Source organism: Epinephelus lanceolatus, chromosome 6, assembly GCF_041903045.1.
Source record: "Epinephelus lanceolatus isolate andai-2023 chromosome 6, ASM4190304v1, whole genome shotgun sequence".
In the NCBI taxonomy this organism is placed as follows: domain Eukaryota; kingdom Metazoa; phylum Chordata; class Actinopteri; order Perciformes; family Serranidae; genus Epinephelus; species Epinephelus lanceolatus.
In genome coordinates, this window is record NC_135739.1 from 530,001 (window position 1) to 555,878 (window position 25,878).

At 41.3% G+C, this 25,878-nt stretch overlaps 3 protein-coding genes across 4 annotated transcripts in view; 1 reads left to right on the forward strand and 2 right to left on the reverse strand.

The window, feature by feature from the left end:
• map1sa (microtubule-associated protein 1Sa) overlaps positions 1-803 on the reverse strand; it is a 26,235-nt gene extending 25,432 nt beyond the window's left edge. Inside the window, exon 1 of the mRNA XM_033622338.2 lies at positions 640-803. Coding sequence (XP_033478229.1) covers positions 640-799 — 160 coding nt within the window. The 5' untranslated portion in view covers positions 800-803. The remainder of the gene's footprint in view (positions 1-639) is intronic.
• A 1,034-nt stretch (positions 804-1,837) lies between these two features.
• Positions 1,838-17,723, forward strand: trmt13 (tRNA methyltransferase 13). The gene is made up of 11 exons (XM_033621906.2): positions 1,838-1,994; positions 2,884-2,930; positions 3,068-3,134; positions 3,242-3,298; positions 3,372-3,441; positions 3,522-3,628; positions 4,632-4,835; positions 15,938-16,010; positions 16,810-16,884; positions 16,974-17,358; positions 17,471-17,723. Exons 1-11 carry the CDS (start codon positions 1,884-1,886, stop codon positions 17,646-17,648), a joined length of 1,374 nt encoding a protein of 457 aa, XP_033477797.1. The 5' UTR covers positions 1,838-1,883; the 3' UTR covers positions 17,649-17,723.
• A 2-nt stretch (positions 17,724-17,725) lies between these two features.
• Positions 17,726-25,816, reverse strand: lrrc39 (leucine rich repeat containing 39). Of its 2 annotated transcripts, none has more exons than XM_033621909.2 (9): positions 25,727-25,816; positions 24,845-25,090; positions 22,554-22,662; positions 22,256-22,412; positions 22,000-22,136; positions 21,766-21,911; positions 21,538-21,690; positions 21,271-21,461; positions 17,726-17,893 (listed from the first exon to the last, which is right to left on the reverse strand). In XM_033621909.2, the coding sequence occupies exons 2-9, from the start codon at positions 24,979-24,981 to the stop codon at positions 17,877-17,879; spliced, it is 1,047 nt and encodes a 348-aa protein (XP_033477800.1). In that variant the 5' UTR covers positions 24,982-25,090; positions 25,727-25,816; the 3' UTR covers positions 17,726-17,876. The 2 variants fall into 2 exon arrangements, with proteins under 2 accessions (XP_033477800.1, XP_078024543.1); XM_078168417.1 differs by having other exon boundaries at positions 21,271-21,464.
• Positions 25,817-25,878: the final 62 nt, after the last annotated feature.

A 25,878-nucleotide genomic window follows, 5' to 3' on the forward strand; every position in this document is an offset into this window, starting at 1 on the left:
GATGTTACAGACGTCACAGACATATTAACTCATTATATATAATTAATATAAAAAAGTAAAAACCACCATAGTGTGTCTGATAAAGACCTGAACCCTGGGCCGGACAGGGTGGACAGGATGTCTCTCAGGTCCCGCAGTGAAATCAGCTCTAAATTTAACCACTAAAAACAGAAGCAGCTGCTTCAGTAACGTGTCCGTTGAACCTTGTGGTCACGGAGGGCGTGTCCTCGGTAACACCGTGTTTATTTACGGTGGATTTATGTTTTAATTTAATGAACAGACTTTAATAAAAGAATAAAAAGAAGTGACTTTAAACTGCGAAGGAAGAAGCTGGTGGACACCAGGCAGCTAACGTTAGCTAGCTTCATCATTATCATGCTAAACTCGTCTTTTCAGTCCCGGGAAATGTTTAAAGTGTCTTTTTCACCGGTAACCGTGTTACCGACAACACAAAACCTCCGTCAGAGGGTGCTAAGCTGCTGAATTAACCCTCGGGTGAACTCTGGAGACAACCCGGACAGGGACACAGTTTTTGGGCACAACACTTTCAGACATCGACGTCAGCTCTTCTTCTTCTTGGGTTTTATTGTGAAGGCTCCGCGGACTTCCCGCCGGTGTCCGTTAACTTTACCGACTCACCTGAGTCAATCTGCCGCAGCAGCCGCTCCAGCAGCCCGGCGGACCGCAGCGCCCCCACCACCACCAGCACCGAGTAATCCGCCGCCACAGGCCGGGAGGAACCGGGAGAAGAACCGGGACCGCCGCCCCGCTCCGCCGCCGCTGCTGCTGCCGCCATCATGGTTTGGACAGTCCACCAATGACGTCAGTCGGACACAAACACAAGCCCCGCCCTGCTCGGATAACAGGCGGGAAAATATTTTAAATGACATGCAAGGCGACCAATCAGAGAAGAGAAGTGAGCAGTGTGACCAATCACAGGAGACTGGTGCGTTCAGGTGCTGTGGAGGAGGAATTAGTATTTATAAAGAGTTCAACCCCGAGATTTTAGAGATATTTAATATTTAATGGATAATATCTATATATATGAATTTTGTTTTCAACTTTGTTTTGAATCTTTAAAAGTTCTTTAATAACAAAGTTAAAATGTACACATGTATGAACATGTATGAAGATAATGTGATAAGAATAACATGGTAGTAAATATTCTGTAAAACCCCTGTTAAGTTTTTCATGATAATTTTTCAATTTATGATCATTAATTATTATTTATTTACCTCCTGTTTTATTTCTTTCATATGACTCTGCTGCTTGGATCATTTCCAACTGTGTCTTTGTTATTTCACAGACGCACCGCCTGTATGTTGTTTTTAAAATGTTTCTTGGTTGTTGTTGAGTTTTTATTCTGATGTAAACAACAAACATATGACAAATATTCACTGAAAGAAAGAAGAGAAGAAGAAAACAACGGACACATTATAGAACATTTAAAGTTAATATATTCTTAGTTAAAGTGGTCCTGGCGATCAAACAAAACTTAAATCATGTTAATTTTTAAAAGAAACGTTTTTAACAAATAAAGATTGTTTGGAAAGAACTTCCATTGTTCTCACAGAAAGTCATTTTTAGCGCTGTAAACATTTATATTTTCATCTGTGGTTAGTTTGTAGTTACAGTTATAAATTTGGTGTTAAAGTATCTGATGATCGTGGTCCCAACACTTAAGTGTGATCAGTGACAAATAAACTGTTAAACTCATGACTTTAACTTCAGCTACAAATATTTAAATCTGATGAACACCAACATTTAAAATGTGTTAACCCGGAGGATCTGACGTCACGACAAAAGGTCTGGGCACTATCTCCTCAGTGATTCCTACAGTTATGTGAGCGTCTGAACGCAGCACGCAGCGTCCCGCCTCCAACATGGCGGCCCCCCTGCCCGGCAGATGTGGCTTCTTCGTGAAGAAAAAGAAACGTTTCTGTAAAATGATCATCGCTAGAGGGAAAGTGTTCTGTGGAGAGCACGCGACCATGGTGAGTTCACGGACACGTGCTGAGTTCACGGACCCAGGGAGAACACAGAGAGTGAAGAGCTGATCAGTAAATACTGATCATCATTAAAGTCTGATCAATAAAGTCTGAAGTTTAAACTTTATTAGTTCGATAGTTTACAGATAGTTTACAGACAAGGTTTAGTTTATTAAGCTGTACAGAGAACAGCTGTGAGTCTCTGACGGGCTCTATAGAACATTCATGAAGCTCCGCCTCCAACACTGTATCCAGGTCTGTTTATACATCTGTACCTGAAACCATAGATATATATAATCATTAGATGACTTATTCCTGTGGCTACTGAGCGTCAACGTCGCCGCCATCTTGGGGAGGTCACTGCCGGCTGGCTAGTACTGTTGTGTATGGAGATAAGTCTTCAGCAAACTCGGCGTGCTCACTCAAAAGTCTCAAAGTGTAATTGGGTGCCGGTCCAAAAAATTAGAGCAAAGCAGAAAAACCCGACAGCACTCACTAATAAGTATCATACTGTTTAATATAGTGGACTGAACAGCAGCAGTCGAACGGACGCGTTTCAGCTCATAGCCGTCCTCAGCGTTAGGAAATGACCACTTTAGTGAGTGCTGTCGGGTTTTTCTGCTTTGCTGTAATATTTTGGACCGGCACCCAGTTACACTTTGAGACTTTTGAGTGAGCACGCCGAGTTTGCTGAAGACTTATCTCCATACACAACAGTACTAGCCAGCCGGCAGTGACCTCCCCAAGATGGCGGCGACGTTGACGCATCACTGAAACGGGCTGAAGCTGTCAACAAGTTATCTACTGTATGTGATATTTATGCCTGAAACACCTAATGATGTGTGCTGTGATGTCATCACCCACCTGTTAAGAGCTTCCTGTTTCCTGTTTCCAGGAGGAAGGAAGCAGCAGGAGGATCGTATGTCCTCTGGACCCCAAACAGTGAGTCAGCTGATCGATCACAGTATTGATCTGAGTCACCACAGATAAAGACATGTTGATGTTTTTATGTTGTAGATTTATATTATTGAAGCTCTGTGACTTCCTGTCTGTGACTTCCTGTCTGTTTGACCCTTCAGCACTGTGAGTGAAGACAAATTGGACAAACACCTGAAGAAGTGTAACTCCAGAGAGAAACCAAAACCAGTGAGACAAACTTCACTTCCTGTGTTTTATGCTCTGTGCTGCGTTCACTGTCCCCACCTGAGACTCTGTCTCAGAGTTTTAAAATCGTCCTGTTTGACGTCCTGCAGGTTTATTATGTGGAGAACATCAATGCTGGATCAACTGGAGACAAGACGCTGCAACAGGTAACACCTCACCTGCTGAAGAATTCACATCATAATGATGATGATGATGATGATGATGTCATCTGTGTGTCAGGTGAGTCTGTCTGAGCGCAGCAGGACAGAGTTACAGTCTCTGATGGACAAACTGAAGACAGCTGTCACAGGTGAGTGTCTACATCTACCTGTCAGTTATCAGATGATGATGATGATGATGATGGTGATGATGACAATGATGATGATGCAGGACTGCAGTGTGATGTGGAGGACAGCGTTCTGTCTCACCCTGTCCTCCAGGAGGAACTCAACAACCCAAAGAACGGAGACTTCGCCCACAAACACCTGAAGCAGCAGGTACACGTTCAGTTGGATACCGTACGCATCATTTTCCCGCAGTGTCGACATGTTTCAGTGTTACACAGGCTTCAAGGCGTGTTTCCTGTTGTTTGGTGGGCGTGTCAGAGGTGTCAGCCAATCAGCAGCTGCGTGTATATAAATTATTATTTTTATTTCTCATTTGTTTTGATGATGTAACGTGTGTTTCCTGTGATGTAAAGACCCTCTGAGTTAAACTGAATTAAACCCCGCCCTCTTAAAAGGAACAGGAACAGGAAGTTCACCACACCACTGTTTGTTTTTTTGGAGCCAGAAGTGACCATATTTGTGTGAGAGGGCGGAGCTGTGGAGGAGCAAAGGGCGGAGCTGTGGAGGAGCGAAGGGCGGAGCTGTGGTTTCTGAGGATATACCAAGTATCGACCTCTGAGTCTGAAACCTGCAGTTCCTCTAATGTCCACTAGAGGCTGGCTCCAGGAGTGAGTCCGTCCCCACAGACCTCTAGGTTCACATGTAGAAACAAACATTGTGTACTTCCTGTTTGGTCCTTGGATCACTCCAACGTTCATGACGGCTGTACAGGGCAGAACTTTTCAGTTGCCCTCGTTCTGATGTCATATGATACACCGCCATGTGGTGACAGTGTGTAACTAGTTGGTTGTGGCGTCCCAGAACATAAAACACAGACACAGGAAGACACCTGACAGGTAATATACAGATGTGACAGTTGACTGCAAAGCAGCGACATGTGACGGATTTGAAACGGGTTTGAACTTTCATACAATTCAACTGTTTACATTTCATTAGCCCCGCCCCTCACTCATCCACAGCCCCGCCCTCTCACCCAAACGTGGTCACTTCTGGCTCCAAAAAACAAGATGGTGACAGCAGAGATGTTGAACTAGAGGCTTCAGTCCACAAACTGATGTGTTTACAGTCAGAGGGGACAGACTCAGTCTCAGAGGGACATCAGAGGTTCAGGCTTCCTCTGTCTGTCTGTCTCTCACCTGTCAGGTGTGTCCAGTCCTCTCTCTTAGGTCACTTGGAGGCGCTGGGGCTTCTGAGAAGGGGGCGGTGCTTCGTAGAGTTTGGAGCAGGTCGAGGGAAACTGTCTCACTGGATCCATGAAGCCCTGAAGACCAGAGACCAAGTGGAGACCAGAGACCAGCAGGACACTAGTGAGGACCTGCAGCTGCTGCTGGTGGAGCGCTGCAGCACTCGCTTCAAGGCAGGAAAACCTCTTAACTCCAGCAGCAGTTACATGTGTCAACCAGCAGGGAACGTTTAATTTGACGACATGTTAGGGCTCATTAATGCTCAATGTTAGAGACAAAGACAGAGACAGACGGAGACAGAGACTTCTGCCCGTCCTCTGTTCATTTCATCTGTATTTGTGCAAGTTTTCTTAAAGTTCACAGATTCAGACCAAACAGAGCAGAACCATCAGACGACGTAGAGTAGTTCAAGTAAGATACAACATAGAGTAGTTCAAGTAAGATACAACGTAGAGTAGTTCAAGTAAGATACAACATAGAGTAGTTCAAGTAAGATACAACATAGAGTAGTTCAAGTAAGATAGGACGTAGAGTAGTTCAACTAAGATACAACATAGAGTAGTTCAAGTAAGATACAACATAGAGTAGTTCAAGTAAGATAGGACGTAGAGTAGTTCAAGTGAGATACAACGTAGAGTAGTTCAAGTAAGATACAACATAGAGTAGTTCAAGTAAGATACAACGTGGAGTAGTTCAAGTAAGATACAACATAGAGTAGTTCAAGTAAGATACAACATAGAGTAGTTCAAGTAAGATACAACATAGAGTAGTTCAAGTAAGATAGGACGTAGAGTAGTTCAACTAAGATACAACATAGAGTAGTTCAAGTAAGATACAACATAGAGTAGTTCAAGTAAGATAGGACGTAGAGTAGTTCAACTAAGATACAACATAGAGTAGTTCAAGTAAGATACAACATAGAGTAGTTCAAGTAAGATAGGACGTAGAGTAGTTCAAGTGAGATACAACGTAGAGTAGTTCAAGTAAGATACAACATAGAGTAGTTCAAGTAAGATACAACATAGAGTAGTTCAAGTAAGATAGGACGTAGAGTAGTTCAACTAAGATACAACATAGAGTAGTTCAAGTAAGATACAACATAGAGTAGTTCAAGTAAGATAGGACATAGAGTAGTTCAAGTGAGATACAACATAGAGTAGTTCAAGTAAGATACAACGTAGAGTAGTTCAAGTAAGATAGGACGTAGAGTAGTTCAAGTAAGATACAACGTAGAGTAGTTCAAGTAAGATAGGACGTAGAGTAGTTCAAGTAAGATAGGACGTAGAGTAGTTCAAGTAAGATACAACATAGAGTAGTTCAAGTAAGATACGACGTAGAGTAGTTCAAGTAAGATACGACGTAGAGTAGTTCAAGTAAGATACAACGTAGAGTAGTTCAAGTAAGATACAACGTAGAGTAGTTCAAGTAAGATACAATGTAGAGTAGTTCAAGTAAGATACAACGTAGAGTAGTTCAAGTAAGATACAGCGTAGAGTAGTTCAAGTAAGATAGGACGTAGAGTAGTTCAAGTAAGATAGGACGTAGAGTAGTTCAAGTAAGATACAACGTAGAGTAGTTCAAGTAAGATAGGACGTAGAGTAGTTCAAGTGAGATACAACATAGAGTAGTTCAAGTAAGATACAACATAGAGTAGTTCAAGTAAGATACAACGTAGAGTAGTTCAAGTAAGATACAACGTAGAGTAGTTCAAGTAAGATACAACGTAGAGTAGTTCAAGTAAGATACAACATAGAGTAGTTCAAGTAAGATAGGACGTAGAGTAGTTCAAGTGAGATACAACATAGAGTAGTTCAAGTAAGATACAACGTAGAGTAGTTCAAGTAAGATAGGACGTAGAGTAGTTCAAGTAAGATACAACGTAGAGTAGTTCAAGTAAGATACAACGTAGAGTAGTTCAAGTAAGATAGGACGTAGAGTAGTTCAAGTAAGATAGGACGTAGAGTAGTTCAAGGAAGATACAACATAGAGTAGTTCAAGTAAGATACAACGTAGAGTAGTTCAAGTAAGATACAACGTAGAGTAGTTCAAGTAAGATACAACATAGAGTAGTTCAAGTAAGATACAACATAGAGTAGTTCAAGTAAGACACAACGTAGAGTAGTTCAAGTAAGATACAACATAGAGTAGTTCAAGTAAGATAGGACGTAGAGTAGTTCAAGTAAGATACAACATAGAGTAGTTCAAGTAAGATAGGACGTAGAGTAGTTCAAGTAAGATAGGACGTAGAGTAGTTCAAGTAAGATACAACGTAGAGTAGTTCAAGTAAGATAGGACGTAGAGTAGTTCAAGTAAGATACAACATAGAGTAGTTCAAGTAAGATACAACGTAGAGTAGTTCAAGTAAGATACAACATAGAGTAGTTCAAGTAACATAGGATGTAGAGTAGTTCCAGTAAGATACAACGTAGAGTAGTTCAAGTAGATACAACATAGAGTAGTTCAAGTAAGATAGGACGTAGAGTAGTTCAAGTAAGATACGACGTAGAGAAGTTCAAGTAAGATACGACGTAGAGTAGTTCAAGTAAGATACGACGTAGAGTAGTTCAAGTAAGATACAACGTAGAGTAGTTCAAGTAAGATAGGACGTAGAGTAGTTCAAGTAAGATACAACATAGAGTAGTTCAAGTAAGATACAACGTAGAGTAGTTCAAGTAAGATACAACATAGAGTAGTTCAAGTAAGATAGGACGTAGAGTAGGTCAAGTAAGATACAACGTAGAGTAGTTCAAGTAGATACAACATAGAGTAGTTCAAGTAAGATAGGACGTAGAGTAGTTCAAGTAAGATAGGACGTAGAGTAGTTCAAGTAAGATACGACATAGAGTAGTTCAAGTAAGATACAACATAGAGTAGTTCAAGTAAGATAGGACGTAGAGTAGTTCAAGTAAGATAGGACGTAGAGTAGTTCAAGTAGATACAACATAGAGTAGTTCAAGTAAGATAGGACGTAGAGTAGTTCAAGTAAGATAGGACGTAGAGTAGTTCAAGTAGATACAACATAGAGTAGTTCAAGTAAGATAGGACGTAGAGTAGTTCAAGTAAGATAGGACGTAGAGTAGTTCAAGTAAGATAGGACGTAGAGTAGTTCAAGTAGATACAACATAGAGTAGTTCAAGTAAGATAGGACGTAGAGTAGTTCAAGTAAGATAGGACGTAGAGTAGTTCAAGTAGATACAACATAGAGTAGTTCAAGTAAGATAGGACGTAGAGTAGTTCAAGTAAGATACGACATAGAGTAGTTCAAGTAAGATACAACATAGAGTAGTTCAAGTAAGATAGGACGTAGAGTAGTTCAAGTAAGATACAACATAGAGTAGTTCAAGTAAGATAGGACGTAGAGTAGTTCAAGTAAGATAGGACGTAGAGTAGTTCAAGTAAGATACAACGTAGAGTAGTTCAAGTAAGATACAACGTAGAGTAGTTCAAGTGAGATACAACGTAGAGTAGTTCAAGTAAGATACAACATAGAGTAGTTCAAGTAAGATACAACATAGAGTAGTTCAAGTAAGATAGGACGTAGAGTAGTTCAAGTAAGATACAACATAGAGTAGTTCAAGTAAGATACAACGTAGAGTAGTTCAAGTAAGATATGACTAGAGTAGTTCAAGTAGATACAACATAGAGTAGTTCAAGTAAGATAGGACGTAGAGTAGTTCAAGTAAGATACAACATAGAGTAGTTCAAGTAAGATAGGACGTAGAGTAGTTCAAGTAAGATAGGACGTAGAGTAGTTCAAGTAAGATACAACATAGAGTAGTTCAAGTAAGATACAACATAGAGTAGTTCAAGTAAGATATGACTAGAGTAGTTCAAGTAGATACAACATAGAGTAGTTCAAGTAAGATAGGACGTAGAGTAGTTCAAGTAAGATACAACATAGAGTAGTTCAAGTAAGATACAACATAGAGTAGTTCAAGTAAGATACAACAGAGTAGTTCAAGTAAGATAGGACGTAGAGTACTTCAAGTAAGATACAACGTAGAGTAGTTCAAGTAAGATACAACATAGAGTAGTTCAAGTAAGATACAACATAGAGTAGTTCAAGTAAGATAGGACGTAGAGTAGTTCAAATAAGATAGGACGTAGAATAGTTCAAGTAGATACAACATAGAGTAGTTCAAGTAAGATACAACATAGAGTAGTTCAAGTAGATACAACATAGAGTAGTTCAAGTAAGATAGGACGTAGAGTAGTTCAAGTAAGATACAACGTAGAGTAGTTCAAGTAGATACAACATATAGTAGTTCAAGTAAGATAGGACGTAGAGTAGTTCAAGTAAGATAGGACGTAGAGTAGTTCAAGTAAGATACAACATAGAGTAGTTCAAGTAAGATACAACGTAGAGTAGTTCAAGTAAGATACAACATAGAGTAGTTCAAGTAAGATACAACGTAGAGTAGTTCAAGTAAGATACAACATAGAGTAGTTCAAGTAAGATACAACGTAGAGTAGTTCAAGTAAGATACAACATATAGTAGTTCAAGTAAGATAGGACGTAGAGTAGTTCAAGTAAGATAGGACGTAGAGTAGTTCAAGTAAGATACAACATAGAGTAGTTCAAGTAGATACAACATATAGTAGTTCAAGTAAGATAGGACGTAGAGTAGTTCAAGTAAGATAGGACGTAGAGTAGTTCAAGTAAGATACAACATAGAGTAGTTCAAGTAAGATAGGACGTAGAGTAGTTCAAGTAAGATACAACGTAGAGTAGTTCAAGTAAGATACAACATAGTGTAGTTCAAGTAAGATACAACGTAGAGTAGTTCAAGTAGATACAACATAGAGTAGTTCAAGTAAGATAGGACGTAGAGTAGTTCAAGTAAGATACAACATAGAGTAGTTCAAGTAAGATACAACATAGAGTAGTTCAAGTAAGATACAACGTAGAGTAGTTCAAGTAAGATAGGACGTAGAGTAGTTCAAGTAAGATACAACGTAGAGTAGTTCAAGTAAGATAGGACGTAGAGTAGTTCAAGTAAGATACAACGTGGAGTAGTTCAAGTAAAATAGGACGTAGAGTAGTTCAAGTAAGATACAACGTAGAGTAGTTCAAGTAGATACAACATAGAGTAGTTCAAGTAAGATAGGACGTAGAGTAGTTCAAGTAAGATACAACGTAGAGTAGTTCAAGTAAGATAGGACGTAGAGTAGTTCAAGTAAGATACAACGTGGAGTAGTTCAAGTAAAATAGGACGTAGAGTAGTTCAAGTAAGATACAACGTAGAGTAGTTCAAGTAGATACAACATAGAGTAGTTCAAGTAAGATACAACGTAGAGTAGTTCAAGTAGATACCACATAGAGTAGTTCAAGTAAGATACAACGTAGAGTAGTTCAAGTAGATACAACATAGAGTAGTTCAAGTAAGATAGGACGTAGAGTAGTTCAAGTAAGATACAACGTAGAGTAGTTCAAGTAAGATAGGACGTAGAGTAGTTCAAGTAAGATACAACGTAGAGTAGTTCAAGTAAGATACAACGTAGAGTAGTTCAAGTAAGATACAACGTAGAGTAGTTCAAGTAAGATACAACATAGAGTAGTTCAAGTAAGATACAACAGAGTAGTTCAAGTAAGATACAACATAGAGTAGTTCAAGTAAGATACAACAGAGTAGTTCAAGTAAGATAGGACGTAGAGTAGTTCAAGTAAGATACAACGTAGAGTAGTTCAAGTAGATACAACATAGAGTAGTTCAAGTAAGATACAACGTAGAGTAGTTCAAGTAGATACCACATAGAGTAGTTCAAGTAAGATACAACGTAGAGTAGTTCAAGTAGATACAACATAGAGTAGTTCAAGTAAGATAGGACGTAGAGTAGTTCAAGTAAGATACAACGTAGAGTAGTTCAAGTAAGATAGGACGTAGAGTAGTTCAAGTAAGATACAACGTAGAGTAGTTCAAGTAAGATACAACGTAGAGTAGTTCAAGTAAGATACAACGTAGAGTAGTTCAAGTAAGATACAACATAGAGTAGTTCAAGTAAGATACAACAGAGTAGTTCAAGTAAGATACAACATAGAGTAGTTCAAGTAAGATACAACAGAGTAGTTCAAGTAAGATAGGACGTAGAGTAGTTCAAGTAAGATACAACGTAGAGTAGTTCAAGTAAGATACAACGTAGAGTAGTTCTAGTAGATACAACATAGAGTAGTTCAAGTAAGATACAACATAGAGTAGTTCAAGTAAGATAGGACGTAGAGTAGTTCAAGTAAGATACAACGTAGAGTAGTTCAAGTAAGATACAACATAGAGTAGTTCAAGTAAGATAGGACATAGAGTAGTTCAAGTAAGATAGGACGTAGAGTAGTTCAAGTAAGATAGGACGTAGAGTAGTTCAAGTAAGATACAACGTAGAGTAGTTCAAGTAAGATACAACGTAGAGTAGTTCAAGTAAGATAGGACGTAGAGTAGTTCAAGTAAGATACAACATAGAGTAGTTCAAGTAAGATACAACGTAGAGTAGTTCAAGTAAGATACAACATAGAGTAGTTCAAGTAAGATAGGACGTAGAGTAGTTCAAGTAAGATACAACGTAGAGTAGTTCAAGTAAGATACAACATAGAGTAGTTCAAGTAAGATACAACATAGAGTAGTTCAAGTAAGATACAACGTAGAGTAGTTCAAGTAAGATACAACATAGAGTAGTTCAAGTAAGATAGGACGTAGAATAGTTCAAGTAAGATACAACGTAGAGTAGTTCAAGTAAGATACAATATAGAGTAGTTCAAGTAAGATACAACGTAGAGTAGTTCAAGTAAGATACAACATAGAGTAGTTCAAGTAAGATAGGACGTAGAATAGTTCAAGTAAGATACAACGTAGAGTAGTTCAAGTAAGATACAACGTAGAGTAGTTCAAGTAAGATACAACGTAGAGTAGTTCAAGTAAGATACAACATAGAGTAGTTCAAGTAAGATACAACATAGAGTAGTTCAAGTAAGATGGGACGTAGAGTAGTTCAAGTAAGATACAACATAGAGTAGTTCAAGTAAGATACAACGTAGAGTAGTTCAAGTAAGATACAACGTAGAGTAGTTCAAGTAAGATACATCGTAGAGTAGTTCAAGTAAGATACAACGTAGAGTAGTTCAAGTAAGATAGGACGTAGAGTAGTTCAAGTAAGATACAACATAGAGTAGTTCAAGTAAGATACAACGTAGAGTAGTTCAAGTAAGATACAACGTAGAGTAGTTCAAGTAAGATACAACATAGAGTAGTTCAAGTAAGATACAACGTAGAGTAGTTCAAGTAAGATACAACATAGAGTAGTTCAAGTAAGATAGGACGTAGAATAGTTCAAGTAAGATACAACGTAGAGTAGTTCAAGTAAGATACAACGTAGAGTAGTTCAAGTAAGATACAACGTAGAGTAGTTCAAGTAAGATACAACGTAGAGTAGTTCAAGTAAGATACAACATAGAGTAGTTCAAGTAAGATACAACATAGAGTAGTTCAAGTAAGATAGGACGTAGAGTAGTTCAAGTAAGATACAACATAGAGTAGTTCAAGTAAGATACAACGTAGAGTAGTTCAAGTAAGATACAACGTAGAGTAGTTCAAGTAAGATACATCGTAGAGTAGTTCAAGTAAGATACAACATAGAGTAGTTCAAGTAAGATAGGACGTAGAGTAGTTCAAGTAAGATACAACGTAGAGTAGTTCAAGTAAGATACGACGTAGAGTAGTTCAAGTAAGATACAACGTAGAGTAGTTCAAGTAAGATACAACATAGAGTAGTTCAAGTAGATACAACATAGAGTAGTTCAAGTAAGATACAACATAGAGTAGTTCAAGTAAGATACAACATAGAGTAGTTCAAGTAGATACAACATAGAGTAGTTCAAGTAGATACAACATAGAGTAGTTCAAGTAAGATAGGACGTAGAGTAGTTCAAGTAAGATACAACATAGAGTAGTTCAAGTAAGATACAACGTAGAGTAGTTCAAGTAAGATACGACGTAGAGTAGTTCAAGTAAGATACAACGTAGTGTAGTTCAAGTAAGATACAACGTAGTGTAGTTCAAGTTAGATACAACATAGAGTAGTTCAAGTAAGATACAACATAGAGTAGTTCAAGTAAGATACGACGTAGAGTAGTTCAAGTAAGATACAACGTAGTGTAGTTCAAGTAAGATACAACATAGAGTAGTTCAAGTAAGATACAACGTAGAGTAGTTCAAGTAAGATACAACGTAGAGTAGTTCAAGTAAGATACAACATAGAGTAGTTCAAGTAAGATACAACGTAGAGTAGTTCAAGTAAGATACAACATAGAGTAGTTCAAGTAAGATAGGACGTAGAGTAGTTCAAGTAAGATACGACGTAGAGTAGTTCAAGTAGATACAAGATAGAGTAGTTCAAGTAAGATAGGACGTAGAGTAGTTCAAGTAAGATAGGACGTAGAGTAGTTCAAGTAAGATACAACGTAGAGTAGTTCAAGTAGATACAACGTAGAGTAGTTCAAGTAAGATAGGACGTAGAGTAGTTCAAGTAAGATACGACGTAGAGTAGTTCAAGTAAGATACAACGTAGAGTAGTTCAAGTAAGATACAACATAGAGTAGTTCAAGTAAGATACAACATAGAGTAGTTCAAGTAAGATACAACGTAGAGTAGTTCAAGTAAGATACAACATAGAGTAGTTCAAGTAAGATACAACGTAGAGTAGTTCAAGTAAGATACAACATAGAGTAGTTCAAGTAAGATACAACGTAGAGTAGTTCAAGTAAGATACAACATAGAGTAGTTCAAGTAAGATACAACGTAGAGTAGTTCAAGTAAGATACAACAGAGTAGTTCAAGTAAGATACAACGTAGAGTAGTTCAAGTAAGATACAACATAGAGTAGTTCAAGTAAGATACAACAGAGTAGTTCAAGTAAGATACAACGTAGAGTAGTTCAAGTAGATACAACATAGAGTAGTTCAAGTAAGATAGGACGTAGAGTAGTTCAAGTAGATACAACATAGAGTAGTTCAAGTAAGATAGGACGTAGAGTAGTTCAAGTAGATACAACATAGAGTAGTTCAAGTAAGATAGGACGTAGAGTAGTTCAAGTAGATACAACATAGAGTAGTTCAAGTAAGATACAACGTAGAGTAGTTCAAGTAGATACAACATAGAGTAGTTCAAGTAAGATAGGACGTAGAGTAGTTCAAGTAAGATACAACGTAGAGTAGTTCAAGTAAGATACAACAGAGTAGTTCAAGTAAGATACAACGTAGAGTAGTTCAAGTAAGATACAACATAGAGTAGTTCAAGTAAGATACAACATAGAGTAGTTCAAGTAAGATACAACAGAGTAGTTCAAGTAAGATACAACGTAGAGTAGTTCAAGTAGATACAACATAGAGTAGTTCAAGTAAGATAGGACGTAGAGTAGTTCAAGTAGATACAACATAGAGTAGTTCAAGTAAGATAGGACGTAGAGTAGTTCAAGTAGATACAACATAGAGTAGTTCAAGTAAGATAGGACGTAGAGTAGTTCAAGTAGATACAACATAGAGTAGTTCAAGTAAGATACAACGTAGAGTAGTTCAAGTAGATACAACATAGAGTAGTTCAAGTAAGATAGGACGTAGAGTAGTTCAAGTAAGATACAACGTAGAGTAGTTCAAGTAGATACAACATAGAGTAGTTCAAGTAAGATAGGACGTAGAGTAGTTCAAGTAGATACAACATAGAGTAGTTCAAGTAAGATACAACGTAGAGTAGTTCAAGTAAGATAGGACGTAGAGTAGTTCAAGTAGATACAACATAGAGTAGTTCAAGTAAGATACAACGTAGAGTAGTTCAAGTAAGATACAACGTAGAGTAGTTCAAGTAAGATACAACGTAGAGTAGTTCAAGTAAGATACAACATAGAGTAGTTCAAGTAAGATACAACGTAGAGTAGTTCAAGTAAGATACAACATAGAGTAGTTCAAGTAAGATACAACATAGAGTAGTTCAAGTAAGATACAACATAGAGTAGTTCAAGTAAGATAGGACGTAGAGTAGTTCAAGTAAGATACAACGTAGAGTAGTTCAAGTAAGATACAACATAGAGTAGTTCAAGTAAGATACAACATAGAGTAGTTCAAGTAAGATACAACGTAGAGTAGTTCAAGTAAGATACAACGTAGAGTAGTTCAAGTAAGATACAACATAGAGTAGTTCAAGTAAGATACAACATAGAGTAGTTCAAGTAAGATACAACATAGAGTAGTTCAAGTAAGATAGGACGTAGAGTAGTTCAAGTAAGATACAACGTAGAGTAGTTCAAGTAAGATACAACATAGAGTAGTTCAAGTAAGATACAACATAGAGTAGTTCAAGTAAGATACAACATAGAGTAGTTCAAGTAAGATAGGACGTAGAGTAGTTCAAGTAAGATAGGACGTAGAGTAGTTCAAGTAAGATACAACGTAGAGTAGTTCAAGTAAGATACAACATAGAGTAGTTCAAGTAAGATACAACGTAGAGTAGTTCAAGTAAGATACAACGTAGAGTAGTTCAAGTAAGATACAACATAGAGTAGTTCAAGTAAGATACAACATAGAGTAGTTCAAGTAAGATACAACATAGAGTAGTTCAAGTAAGATAGGACGTAGAGTAGTTCAAGTAAGATACAACATAGAGTAGTTCAAGTAAGATACAACATAGAGTAGTTCAAGTAAGATACAACATAGAGTAGTTCAAGTAAGATACAACGTAGAGTAGTTCAAGTAAGATAGGACGTAGAGTAGTTCAAGTAAGATACAACGTAGAGTAGTTCAAGTAAGATACAACGTAGAGTAGTTCAAGTAAGATACAACATAGAGTAGTTCAAGTAAGATACAACATAGAGTAGTTCAAGTAAGATAGGACGTAGAGTAGTTCAAGTAAGATACAACGTAGGAGACAACGTAGAAATTTTAATCATGGCGGAAAACAACGTATCAGTCACACAGTGAGAGGAATTATCCGTCCACATGTCAGGATGTATTTAATGACCTCAGAGACCGCCGCCATCTACAATGCTGCCTCCATTTAAAGGTCCAATATTTTGACCTACTTTCCCGTCACCTCGTATGTTGTTATGAAACGTTTGACTCCGCCCTCTAGTGCCATCTATTGGCTAAATCTATGACATCAGAAAGGACACATGGACGTGTGAGGACAGAGACATTAACAGTGTTGGAAATGGACCCATCTATTTTCACATGATTCTCAAACCTGGTACAGTTCATCTGGTCTCACTGGTCTTGTCTTGTGTCTCTTGTCCTGTCCTGCAGGTTGATGGGAAACATCAGGACACAGGTGCTGACTTTGAGAGGCTTCAGGTGGACATCCAACATCTGGATCTGAGTAAGAGATAAAGATGTGGACTCTGCTGGTCTCTGTGGTTCCTGTGGGTCTCTGTGGTTCTCTGTGGGTCTCTGTGGTTCTTTGTGGGTTTCTGTGGTTCTCTGTGGTTCTCTGTAGGTTTCTGTGGGTCTCTGTGGTTCTCTGTGGGTCTCTGTGGTTCTCTGTGGGTTTCTGTGGTTCTCTGTAGGTTTCTGTGGGTCTCTGTGGTTCCTGTGGATCTCTGTGGTTCCTGTGGGTCTCTGTGGTTCTCTGTGGGTCTCTGTGGTTCTCTGTGGGTTTCCGTGGTTCTCTGTGGTTCTCTGTGGTTCTCCTTGGGTTTCTGTGGGTCTCTGTTGTTCCTGTTGGTCTCTCTGGTTCTCTGTGGCTCTCTGTGGGTTTCTGTGGTTCTCTGTGGTTCTCTGTAGGTTTCTGTGGGTCTCTGTGGTTCCTGTGGATCTCTGTGGTTCCTGTGGGTCTCTGTGGTTCTCTGTGGGTCTCTGTGGTTCTCTGTGGGTCTCTGTGGTTCTCTGTGGGTTTCCGTGGTTCTCTGTGGTTCTCTGCTGTTCCTGTGGGTCTCTCTGGTTCTCTGTGGTTCTCTGTGGGTTTCTGTGGTTCTCTGTGGCTCTCTGTGGTTCTCCTTGGGTTTCTGTGGGTCTCTGTTGTTCCTGTTGGTCTCTCTGGTTCTCTGTGGCTCTCTGTGGTTCTTCTTGGGTTTCTGTGGGTCTCTGTTGTTCCTGTTGGTCTCTCTGGCTCTCTGTGGGTCTCTGTGGTTCTCTGAGGTTCTCTGTGGGTCTCTGTGGACCCTCTGACCTGTTTGCAGGTAAAGTCCAGCTGATCACGCAGAAGAAGCTCCCGCTGGTCGCGGTCGGGAAACACCTGTGTGGAGCGGCGACAGGTGAGCGCGGTCCTCGACTCTGATTGGCTGCCAGGGAAGGTTGCAGAGTGTGGACTGACTCACCTGGTCTCTTGTGTCCCTGGTCTTAGATCTGGCTCTGCGCTGTCTGCTGGGAAAACCAGGACCCGGAGAGGAGACCAGACCGCCAGTCCCGAAACGCCTCAGAACTTCGGAACCAGCTGATTCAAGAGATCTGCCAGGTCCTGGTCCTGGTCCTGGTCCTGGTCCTGTGCTGGGCCTGGCAGTGGCGCTGTGCTGTCACCATCGCTGTGAGTGGCGTCACTATGTCGGGCAGCAGTTCTTCGAGCAGCGAGGACTCGGAGCTGCAGAGTTCTCAGCGTTCTGTCGGATGTCCAGTTGGGCCACATGTGGACTTAGACCGACCAATCAGGACAGTCCGCCTCAGGATTCGACCAATCAGAGAGGAGACGATGAAGAGCACGAGCCGGCAGAGGAGACAGACATTGTGGGCAGGTAAACATTTGACCTCTGACCTGTCAGTCCAGAATTTAAGCTTTGTTTCAGACAGACGGAGACGTTTTAATGAAGAGACGCAACATCTTCTTCTTCATCTTCCTCTCCGCAGCTTCCTGTCGGCAGACGAACGCCAGCGTGTCGGTCGTCTCTGTAAACGTCTGATTGATGGCGGCAGACTGGACTTCCTGAAGTCGAAAGGATTTGACAGCAAACTGAGCGGTTACGTGAGCAGTCATGTGACTCTGGAGAACGTCCTGCTGAGCGCCGTCCCCTCGTCTCCGTCCTGAAGGTCAAACTGAGACAAAGTCTCAGAGTTTCTGTCCATGTGTAAATGTTACGTAATAAAGTTTGACTGGAGTTCAGTCTGTCTGAAAACTTTATTTAAAACTAAACTCTGACACACGACATGTTTAATAAAGTTATTTCAGCTCCACAAACACAAACATGAACACAGACGGCGTCCTTCAGGAGACGCTACTGTCAGAGGAAGAAGAGATGAAGAGCCGCTCGCTATCTTAGTCCTCGTTTGGCTCTGAAACAAAAACACCATCTTCATCATCATCACCATCATCATCACCATCATCACCATCATCATAATAATATTAATTTTATAACATGTTAATAAAACATGTCAATAACATGTTTTATTAACATGTTATGTTATTATTAATAACATAACATGTTATAACATGTTTCAATAACATGTTATAAACATGTTTCAAATAACTTTTTTTTTTTTTAAAAATGTTATTAATAAACATGTTATAAACATGTTTATTAATGGTGCAGCTTCAGTTTAAGACCTGAGTCAGTGAAACAGGAGTCTGACTGGATCAGTCAGGTTTTTGTTGTTATTGTTGTTGTTATTGTTATTGTTATTGTTGTCTTTGTCGTTGTTGTTATTCTCAGTGAGCGGCTGAATGTGACTGATGTTCTCTGACAGGAGCTTCACACCAACACATCACTGAATTATTGATCAGTTTCCTGTCAGAGGAAGTGAGGTCATTCAAACATGACATCACAGCTGATCCAGCACTGATTAATCTATCAGTATTGATCACAGATAATACTGAATCAATCAAACTCATTGTTACAGGACAGTGTCAGACATAAATGACATGCTGCTGACATCAGTCTCTGTTTCAGAGATCAGGCTCAACAAACTCTGATCCTGATCCTGATCCTGATCCTGATCCTGATCTCCGGGTTGACTGAGCCTGAGCTGAGAAACAGAACAGCTGATCAGGATCAGTTCAATCAGCTGTGAGTATGTTCAGCCTGAGAGAGGTGCGTTCACAGTGAGCACCAACAGACATCATCAGTAGAGTGCAGATAACATGACTCTCAGAGACAGGAAGCAGAACTTGTTTCATCCCAACTGAAGACATGAAACAAATCTCTTGCGTCAGCTGCAGCTGAACATGGTGAGGTGTGATGGGAACAGACTGCAGAGTTAACAGGTAATGTGAGGTGATGTCATGTGATGAGGTCACGTGTCTAACATACAGAAACATGTTTCTATCTTAACAGTGTTCATATATTTGAATATAAGTTATTCAGCTGTAATGTGATGGAGCCCAAACACACTGGGCACAAACTCAACATCAAACACACAGATATTAAACGGACTGGTAAAAGTTTTGTTTCTACTGACTTCATTCTGTCAATATTAGGCTGAGGTTCATTTAACTGCTGTGAAATGACTTCATGTAATCTCCTTTATTCTCACATGGAGCTATTATGGGATGTTGAGTCCCATCAGTGAGCCAGTTACACCGCGGAGTCTTTGAATATATGAAAAGTATTCATGAATCACTGCATCATGTGTCCACGTAGATTCATTTCTCATCAACACTGACAAACCTGCAGTTCTTTTATTAAACATTATTTTTTGGGCTTTTGTTGCCTTTAATGTCAGGACAGCATAACGTTATGGGGAGAGAGGGAACGACATGTAGCACAGGACAGCAGGCTGGGTTTGAACCCGCGGCCGCTGCATCAGATCACGGGGCGTCCGCTCCATCCACTGAGCCACCGATGCTCCGTGGTAATTACTTTAATAATGGATTGTGATTTATGTCCAGGGAAAACCACAACAAGGGTCCAAAGTCTTTTCAGAGCCAGAGACACTTTTCTTACGGGCCGACAAACCGCTGTCTCTCTGATGTGTTCAGTGTCTCTGATGTTATAAAGAAAAGAATCAAAGGACAATGCATAAAATGTGCTGTGATGATAATGTAAATCCAGGATGTGTAATATGTGATATATGTGGGTGGAACAGATTGTTAGATAAATGATAGAGTGTGAGGTCAAACAGTATCTTTCATATAGACACTCCTCCAGGGAGACATCCAAACAGGCTCTAATCACCTTCTCCTTACACAACAGCCTCTGAATACACTGGGCCTCAACCTCCACCACTTCATTCACTAAAGGACACACCATGTTTCTACTTCCTGCTACACGCTCAGCCTCAGGCTGACATGAAGCAAACCTGTGACTCAGCAGGTTAAGGTGCGGACACACCAAACTGACATCAAAGAACTAGTGGTGACGAAAGCCAACTGTTGCGTCACCTACGTCGCCTCACGTCGTCCTGTGTCAGTTGCATTTGAACACACTACACGGACTACATCCGACGGCCAAGTAGCACGTACGTTCTGCGCCTGCGTGAGAGAGAGCGGAGTGAGAGAGTGGTACATCCTGTCAGCCGAGGGGTTTCCTATCTGTGCAGCCGAGCACCGCAGCACCTCCACGGACTATTACATCCAGACGGTCCCGGTGTTTCCTCCGCAGGCTCCACTTCACTCAGCTGCCCGATAAACCCGCTGCTTCTTCCCACTTTAACCTGAATAACAAACCAGGGCTCGGTGCTCCGGTTGGATCCAAACGGAGAGCCGGGGCTAGCTCAGAGACTAGCGGAGGCTAACTGGCTGTGCTTCCCTCCGGTCATGCTGCGGCTAACGCTCCGCTAGCCGCTCCCAGCTAGCTCCGGTTTGTTATTCAGGTTAAAGTGTGAAGAAGCAGCGGGTCTGTGGGGCAGCTGAGTGAAGTGGAGCCTGAGGAGGAAGCACCGGTTAGCCCCGGTTTCACTACAGGCAGATTCACTCGCTACAGGGGCGAGGAAATAAAACCTGAACAGCCAATCAGAGTGATCTCTCTCACCAACAAGCTCCACCGCCGATTCAACATGCTCAATCGGCTGAAAAGCCGCCGACACCGAAGTGTTGACGGAGCGGGACACACCGCAAAAACTAGACAGACGCTCACCGACGACCCGACTTTGACCGACGGCCGACCATCAGCTTGGTGTGTCAGGACCTTTGGCTTCACGGAGTATGTTGCCATAGTAACTGACTCAGGGTTACACTGATCCTGCTCTCTGAGACAGGGTCCTGGATCAAAGTCTCAGAGCTGCAGGACGAGCCGCCGTCAGGTCAGAAATAATCAGATAATCAATCATCAAATCAATATTTTCATATCCTGTTAGATCCCCATCAGAGACAGCTGCTGTGATTTACATACCGCCGTATCAACCGCTGCCCCTACGCCATCTCGTTTTGAATCTGAAGCTTGAAACAACAACAACAACAGTATAAAGAGTCTGAATGAAGCTTTCAGCTCGTCACAGCCTGAAATTAAAATTTTATAATAATAAAGAATTAAACTTTGACACATGTTTCAAAATCAAACAATTAAAAAATCAACCTGATGATGATGATGTCATCAGCTCCTGTCGTTAGTGCAGTTCATCAGCTGCTCAGTGAAAACACATCTACTGAGGTGAGACATACAGGCATGTTAACGTCACATGTTAGAGAGGTGAGACAGACGATCCGTGGGACGTCCTCACACAGAAACATGTCTCATGTCAGAGACCTGATGAGGACGGAGTGTGTAGATACTAACGGTTGACTCTGTGCACGTTGAGGATGGCGTGCGCTCTCTTTCTGGCCTCCTGGATGTAAAAGTTCATGAACTCTCGTCCAAACATCTCTCTGTCATCCTCTTCGTCCTCTTCGTCCTCAGCGCCAGTCTCTGTCCTCCTGCTGGGCAGCGCCACGTCCAGAGTCAGAGGGTTGTCCCTGAAGTTAACAAACCTGCTTCAAGACAAACACAAACTGTTCAGTCAGAGCGACGACCAGGGGACACCTGAGGACAGACAGACGGACTGACCTGAGGTTGGACATGTCCTCCATCAGTGGGGGGATGTCTCGGAGCCTGTTGCTGCTGAGGACCAGCGTGTCCAGACTCTTCATCCTGCTGATGTTGTCCGGGAGTCTCTCCAGCTGGTTCCTCTGCAGCCACAGCGTGTGCAGCGTCTCCATCCTGAGGACACACAGTACTCACTGTTCATTGGCTGAGGACACAAGGGGGCGGGGCCCACATGACTCCTTTACCCACCTGTGGATGTCCTCAGGTAAGTGCTCCAGCTGGTTTCCTCCCATGTCGAGCCACTCGAGCGCCGGCAGCGCCACCACGCAGTCCGGGACGCAGGTGAAGTCGTTCATGGACAGATCCAGGTGCTGCAGCTTCTTCAGGTTCCTCAGCTGTGGACAGGAGAGGACAGACCTCAGACCAGCAGGACACAGTCAAGACAGGACCAGAACTTAGACAGGAGGACGAGGAGGTCTGTACCTGATCTGGGAGCTGGTTCAGGTCCCGGTTCATTGCCAGCTCCAGTCTCTCCAGACTCTCACAGCAGCTCAGCTCCTCAGGGACAAACTGGACTCTGTTGTAGCTCAGCAGGAGCTCCCTGAGCCGGGTCAGCTTCCCTGAGACCAGGACCGGGACCAGGACAGGACCAGGACAGGACCAGGAGGACAGATGCACACATCAGGACATGATGACAGCAGAGGGATGATGAGAGTGTGGGGGGGGGGCAGGTACTGACCGATCTGTTTGGGGATCTCGGAGACGCCGTTCCGCGACAGGTCCAGTACTAGAAGGTTCTGGAAGCTGGAGATGAAGTGGGGGATCTTCTGGAGTCCGGTCCGGTGGATCTGCCACTCCTGGACCTGACTGAGCTGCAGCAGGCAGCCAGGCAGCGTCTGCAGCGACAGAGACAGACAGAGACCGCCATCAGAGGGTCACATGACCACTGACATCACCAGGTAAAGTCAGCAGCACCTGCCATCTGAAAACTGTGAGCAAAAGAACACTGAGATCACTTCCTGTCTGTAGGACATTACCTTCCACTCCTCCTGCTCGATGCGGAGGACGAGTCGTCCGTCTTCCGTCTGCAGCTTCTGTCGGAGTCGAGCCAGGACGGCCCGGTCCTCCCAGACACCAACACTCAGTCTGCACCAGGAACACAAGACACAACACACGCACCAACACATGTGACTCCGCCCCCAAACCACAAACTCTTGAGCCGTTTCTCAACATGTGTTCTTGTGGACTTGTGACACGTCATCAGTCACAGCCCAAGTACTGTTCCAATTCAAAGTTCACATCTGGCCAAGTTCAGTCCAAATGCCCAGATGTGTTCTCGCCACACCCATTTTACCGGGGATGCATCGGAGCAGACTTGTGTGGACTTCAGACAGCCAGGTATCCCAGCATGCATTTCGCAACAATCATCGAAAATGGCCAGTGGGGGAAAGTCGTAATTACTGATATGTGACTGTTGTTTTGTCACGGAACGTAGTGTTTTCATGCGTAGTTTAAACTCGTGATCGATGTTTTAACACAGAGCCCAGCTGAATGTGAGGTCCGCTAGATGACAGCGGTGTCAGCGCTCACAGATAATAAACATGTGTATGAGCGCTCAGGCTGCCCCACAGAGAGCAGTAGTGCTCTGGTAGTCCTTTTAAACTCGTCACTGATATCTCTGTAGTGGTTAAATATGAAATGTAATCCGTGTGGGGAATGTCTAATGGGCAACATTCAGTCTCACTATATAAGATAGATTATTATATTATTAAATGTTCTTTGTATTCTTTTGCTTATTTATGTGTTTTTACCATTCAATAATGATTTTAAGAATTTATTGTAATTTATTTATTGTATTTAAAGATTAATTGTATTTATTGTAGTATTTATGCAACAGCATTTTAAATATTGATTATCTGATATGAATTGTGTACCTGATGTCTGAATAAACTTCTCCTCTGAACATCTGACCTGTTTGATCCATTTATATCGGTGAGGACAGACTAAATGACAAACTGCTGTCAGTGTAATCCAGTACAGTTCAACAGCACCACAATCTACAACTCAACACTCCAATAAAATGTCAGACTGAATATTAAACTGCTGTTGTTTTTTCTAGGTGCACCAAGTAAACTGTCACGTCTCCATAAAAATGTAGACAGAAAGCATAATGATGAGACAAATGCAGTGATGGACAGTAACTAAGTATATTTACTCAAGTAGCTACTGTACTTAATTACAAATTTGATGTACTTGTACTTTGGGTATTTCCATTTTGTGCTACTTTATACTGAGAGGGAAATACTGTGCATTCTACTCAAGCTACATTTATTTGATAGCTACAGTTACTTTCAGATAGTTTGTTTTATATGTTGTTGTTTCGTATTTACAAGTTGCTGTGTGTTGTTATAGATCAGACTAGTGCACCAGTGACAGCTGTTAAAATCAGTTCTACCATGACAACATTTAAATGCTGCTCACATGTAGCCTACATTGATCAATTAATACTCAATACATATTCATGTATATGATGATCACAACACTTGAAATTAGATCACTCTGCATCATGAGTACTTTGAACTCTTCGTCTGAAGTAGTCCTACATTCTGCTGACAATACCCAGATACTTTTACTCAAGTTACATTTGCAGCACTTTGACTTGTGACTGAGTTTTTGTTCTTTGTTGTGATATGACTACTTTTCCTGGTACTTTGTCCACAACTGGACAAACATATCAAACAATAGAGACATGCAAGCATCGCACGTCTCGTCCTCATCCTCATCCTCCGCTGTCTTTCTGGGATCCGCCTCCTCAGCTGGGCAGCCTCCTCCTCAGCCTGCAGGTAGAGCAATCCTGCTGCAATAACTGCACCAAGATGCCTTCTCCGATCCATGTCCATTATTGATTTTTGATTTCCAACTCGCCAGTGCTCACGATCACAATAACCACCAACTGACACTCCGCACTGAACGCTAACTCACAGAAGAAGAACAGCAGGTGTTAGCAGTTAGCGGCTAACTGAAAGAAGAAGAACAGCAGCTGTTAGCATTTAGCGGCTAACTCACAGAAGAAGAACAGCAGGTGTTGGCAGTTAGCGGCTAACTCAAAGAAGAAGAACAGCAGGTGTTAGCAGTTAACAGCTAACTGAAAAAAGAACTCAGGGACGGCATGATGTGATGAAGCTCGTCATGAGTGGAGTTAATAAAATATTAAACAAGTTTTAGAATCTGTATTGGAGTCACAACACTTCAAATTATGACTTCCTGTAGTTTTAACCAATAGAATCATCTGTCAGCTGACTGTCAGCAGAAGAGGGTGGAGTCTGACCTGCTGGTGGCCCCACCCCTGTCCTTCCTTTTCCTCTGCTCCTTCGCCTCCTGCTGCTCCTCCTGCACCTTCCTGATTCTCGTCTCCCACAGAGCTTTAATGGAGCTCACTGAACTGCACGCCACCACGCCCACCATGATGACCACTTCCTGTCAGCCGTGTGATGTCACAGTTCACAGGTGAGCAGGTTGGACGACCTCTGACCTCTGACCTCTGAGATGCAGCCAGGTCCTCCCTCTGAGCCTCCTGCTGGGTCAACATTCACACTTCATTTTTATGACTGTACTCAGTATGATGTTTGTTGTATTGTTTGTTACTATCGTCAGTATTTATATGATGTCATTTCCTGTCGGCGTCTCGCCTTCATCACCTGCAGATATTCACACAGTCACACTCGTGCACATCAGCGACCTTCTGAACCTTTGTACAAAAACACAGTTCAGATTCTCTGACAGCAACGAGACTTTTGTACCTGATCATCTTTTGTTTATTTGTTTTGTCCTCCAATAAAAACATTAATTATTGTATCTATAAATAATCACACGGTCTTCGATACAAAAACATGTTGACAAACATTTAAATACAAACAACAAAATAAAATGAAGAAAAACAGTGATTATTTATTTAGATCATTTATTCTCATCTTAAGTTCAAATGTTAAATTATTTTGTGTTTTAATCTTTAAATTAAACAAACAGCAGAAAAGTTGATTTGAAATTAAGTTTTTCTGAAGTTGTAGATTTTTTTTGCCCTTTAAGTTTTAGTTTGAGCTGTTGAGAGTTCAGCAGCTGAACAAACACTGAGATATAAAGAATCAGTCTGAGCGTCTTTCAGTCGCAGCACTCCGTCAGATTCATGGTCGTGTTGTGTGTCAGGTCTCACCTTGTGTGAACGCAGCAGCGGCCGTCCTCCATGCTGCGTCTCTTCAGCTGAAATCTGACCTCAGACCTGCCGATAAATTTAGCCTCCAGGTCACATGACCCCTCTGACACAGTGCCCAGTCACATGACAAGGTGCCCAGTCACATGACTGTG

Bases quoted from the DNA above. Each gene is read 5' to 3' on its own strand.
- trmt13 (XM_033621906.2), top strand. From the start codon at position 1,884: ATGGCGGCCCCCCTGCCCGGCAGATGTGGCTTCTTCGTGAAGAAAAAG. The intron at 3,299-3,371 runs GTAACACCTCAC...TCTGTGTGTCAG, and splicing joins GAGACAAGACGCTGCAACAG to GTGAGTCTGTCTGAGCGCAG. The intron at 3,629-4,631 runs GTACACGTTCAG...AGGTGTGTCCAG, and splicing joins ACAAACACCTGAAGCAGCAG to TCCTCTCTCTTAGGTCACTT.
- lrrc39 (XM_078168417.1), bottom strand. From the start codon at position 24,981: ATGGTGGGCGTGGTGGCGTGCAGTTCAGTGAGCTCCATTAAAGCTCTG. The intron at 22,413-22,553 runs GTAATGTCCTAC...CTGTCGCTGCAG, and splicing joins TCGAGCAGGAGGAGTGGAAG to ACGCTGCCTGGCTGCCTGCT. The intron at 21,465-21,537 runs GTCAGTCCGTCT...TTTGTCTTGAAG, and splicing joins GAGGACATGTCCAACCTCAG to CAGGTTTGTTAACTTCAGGG.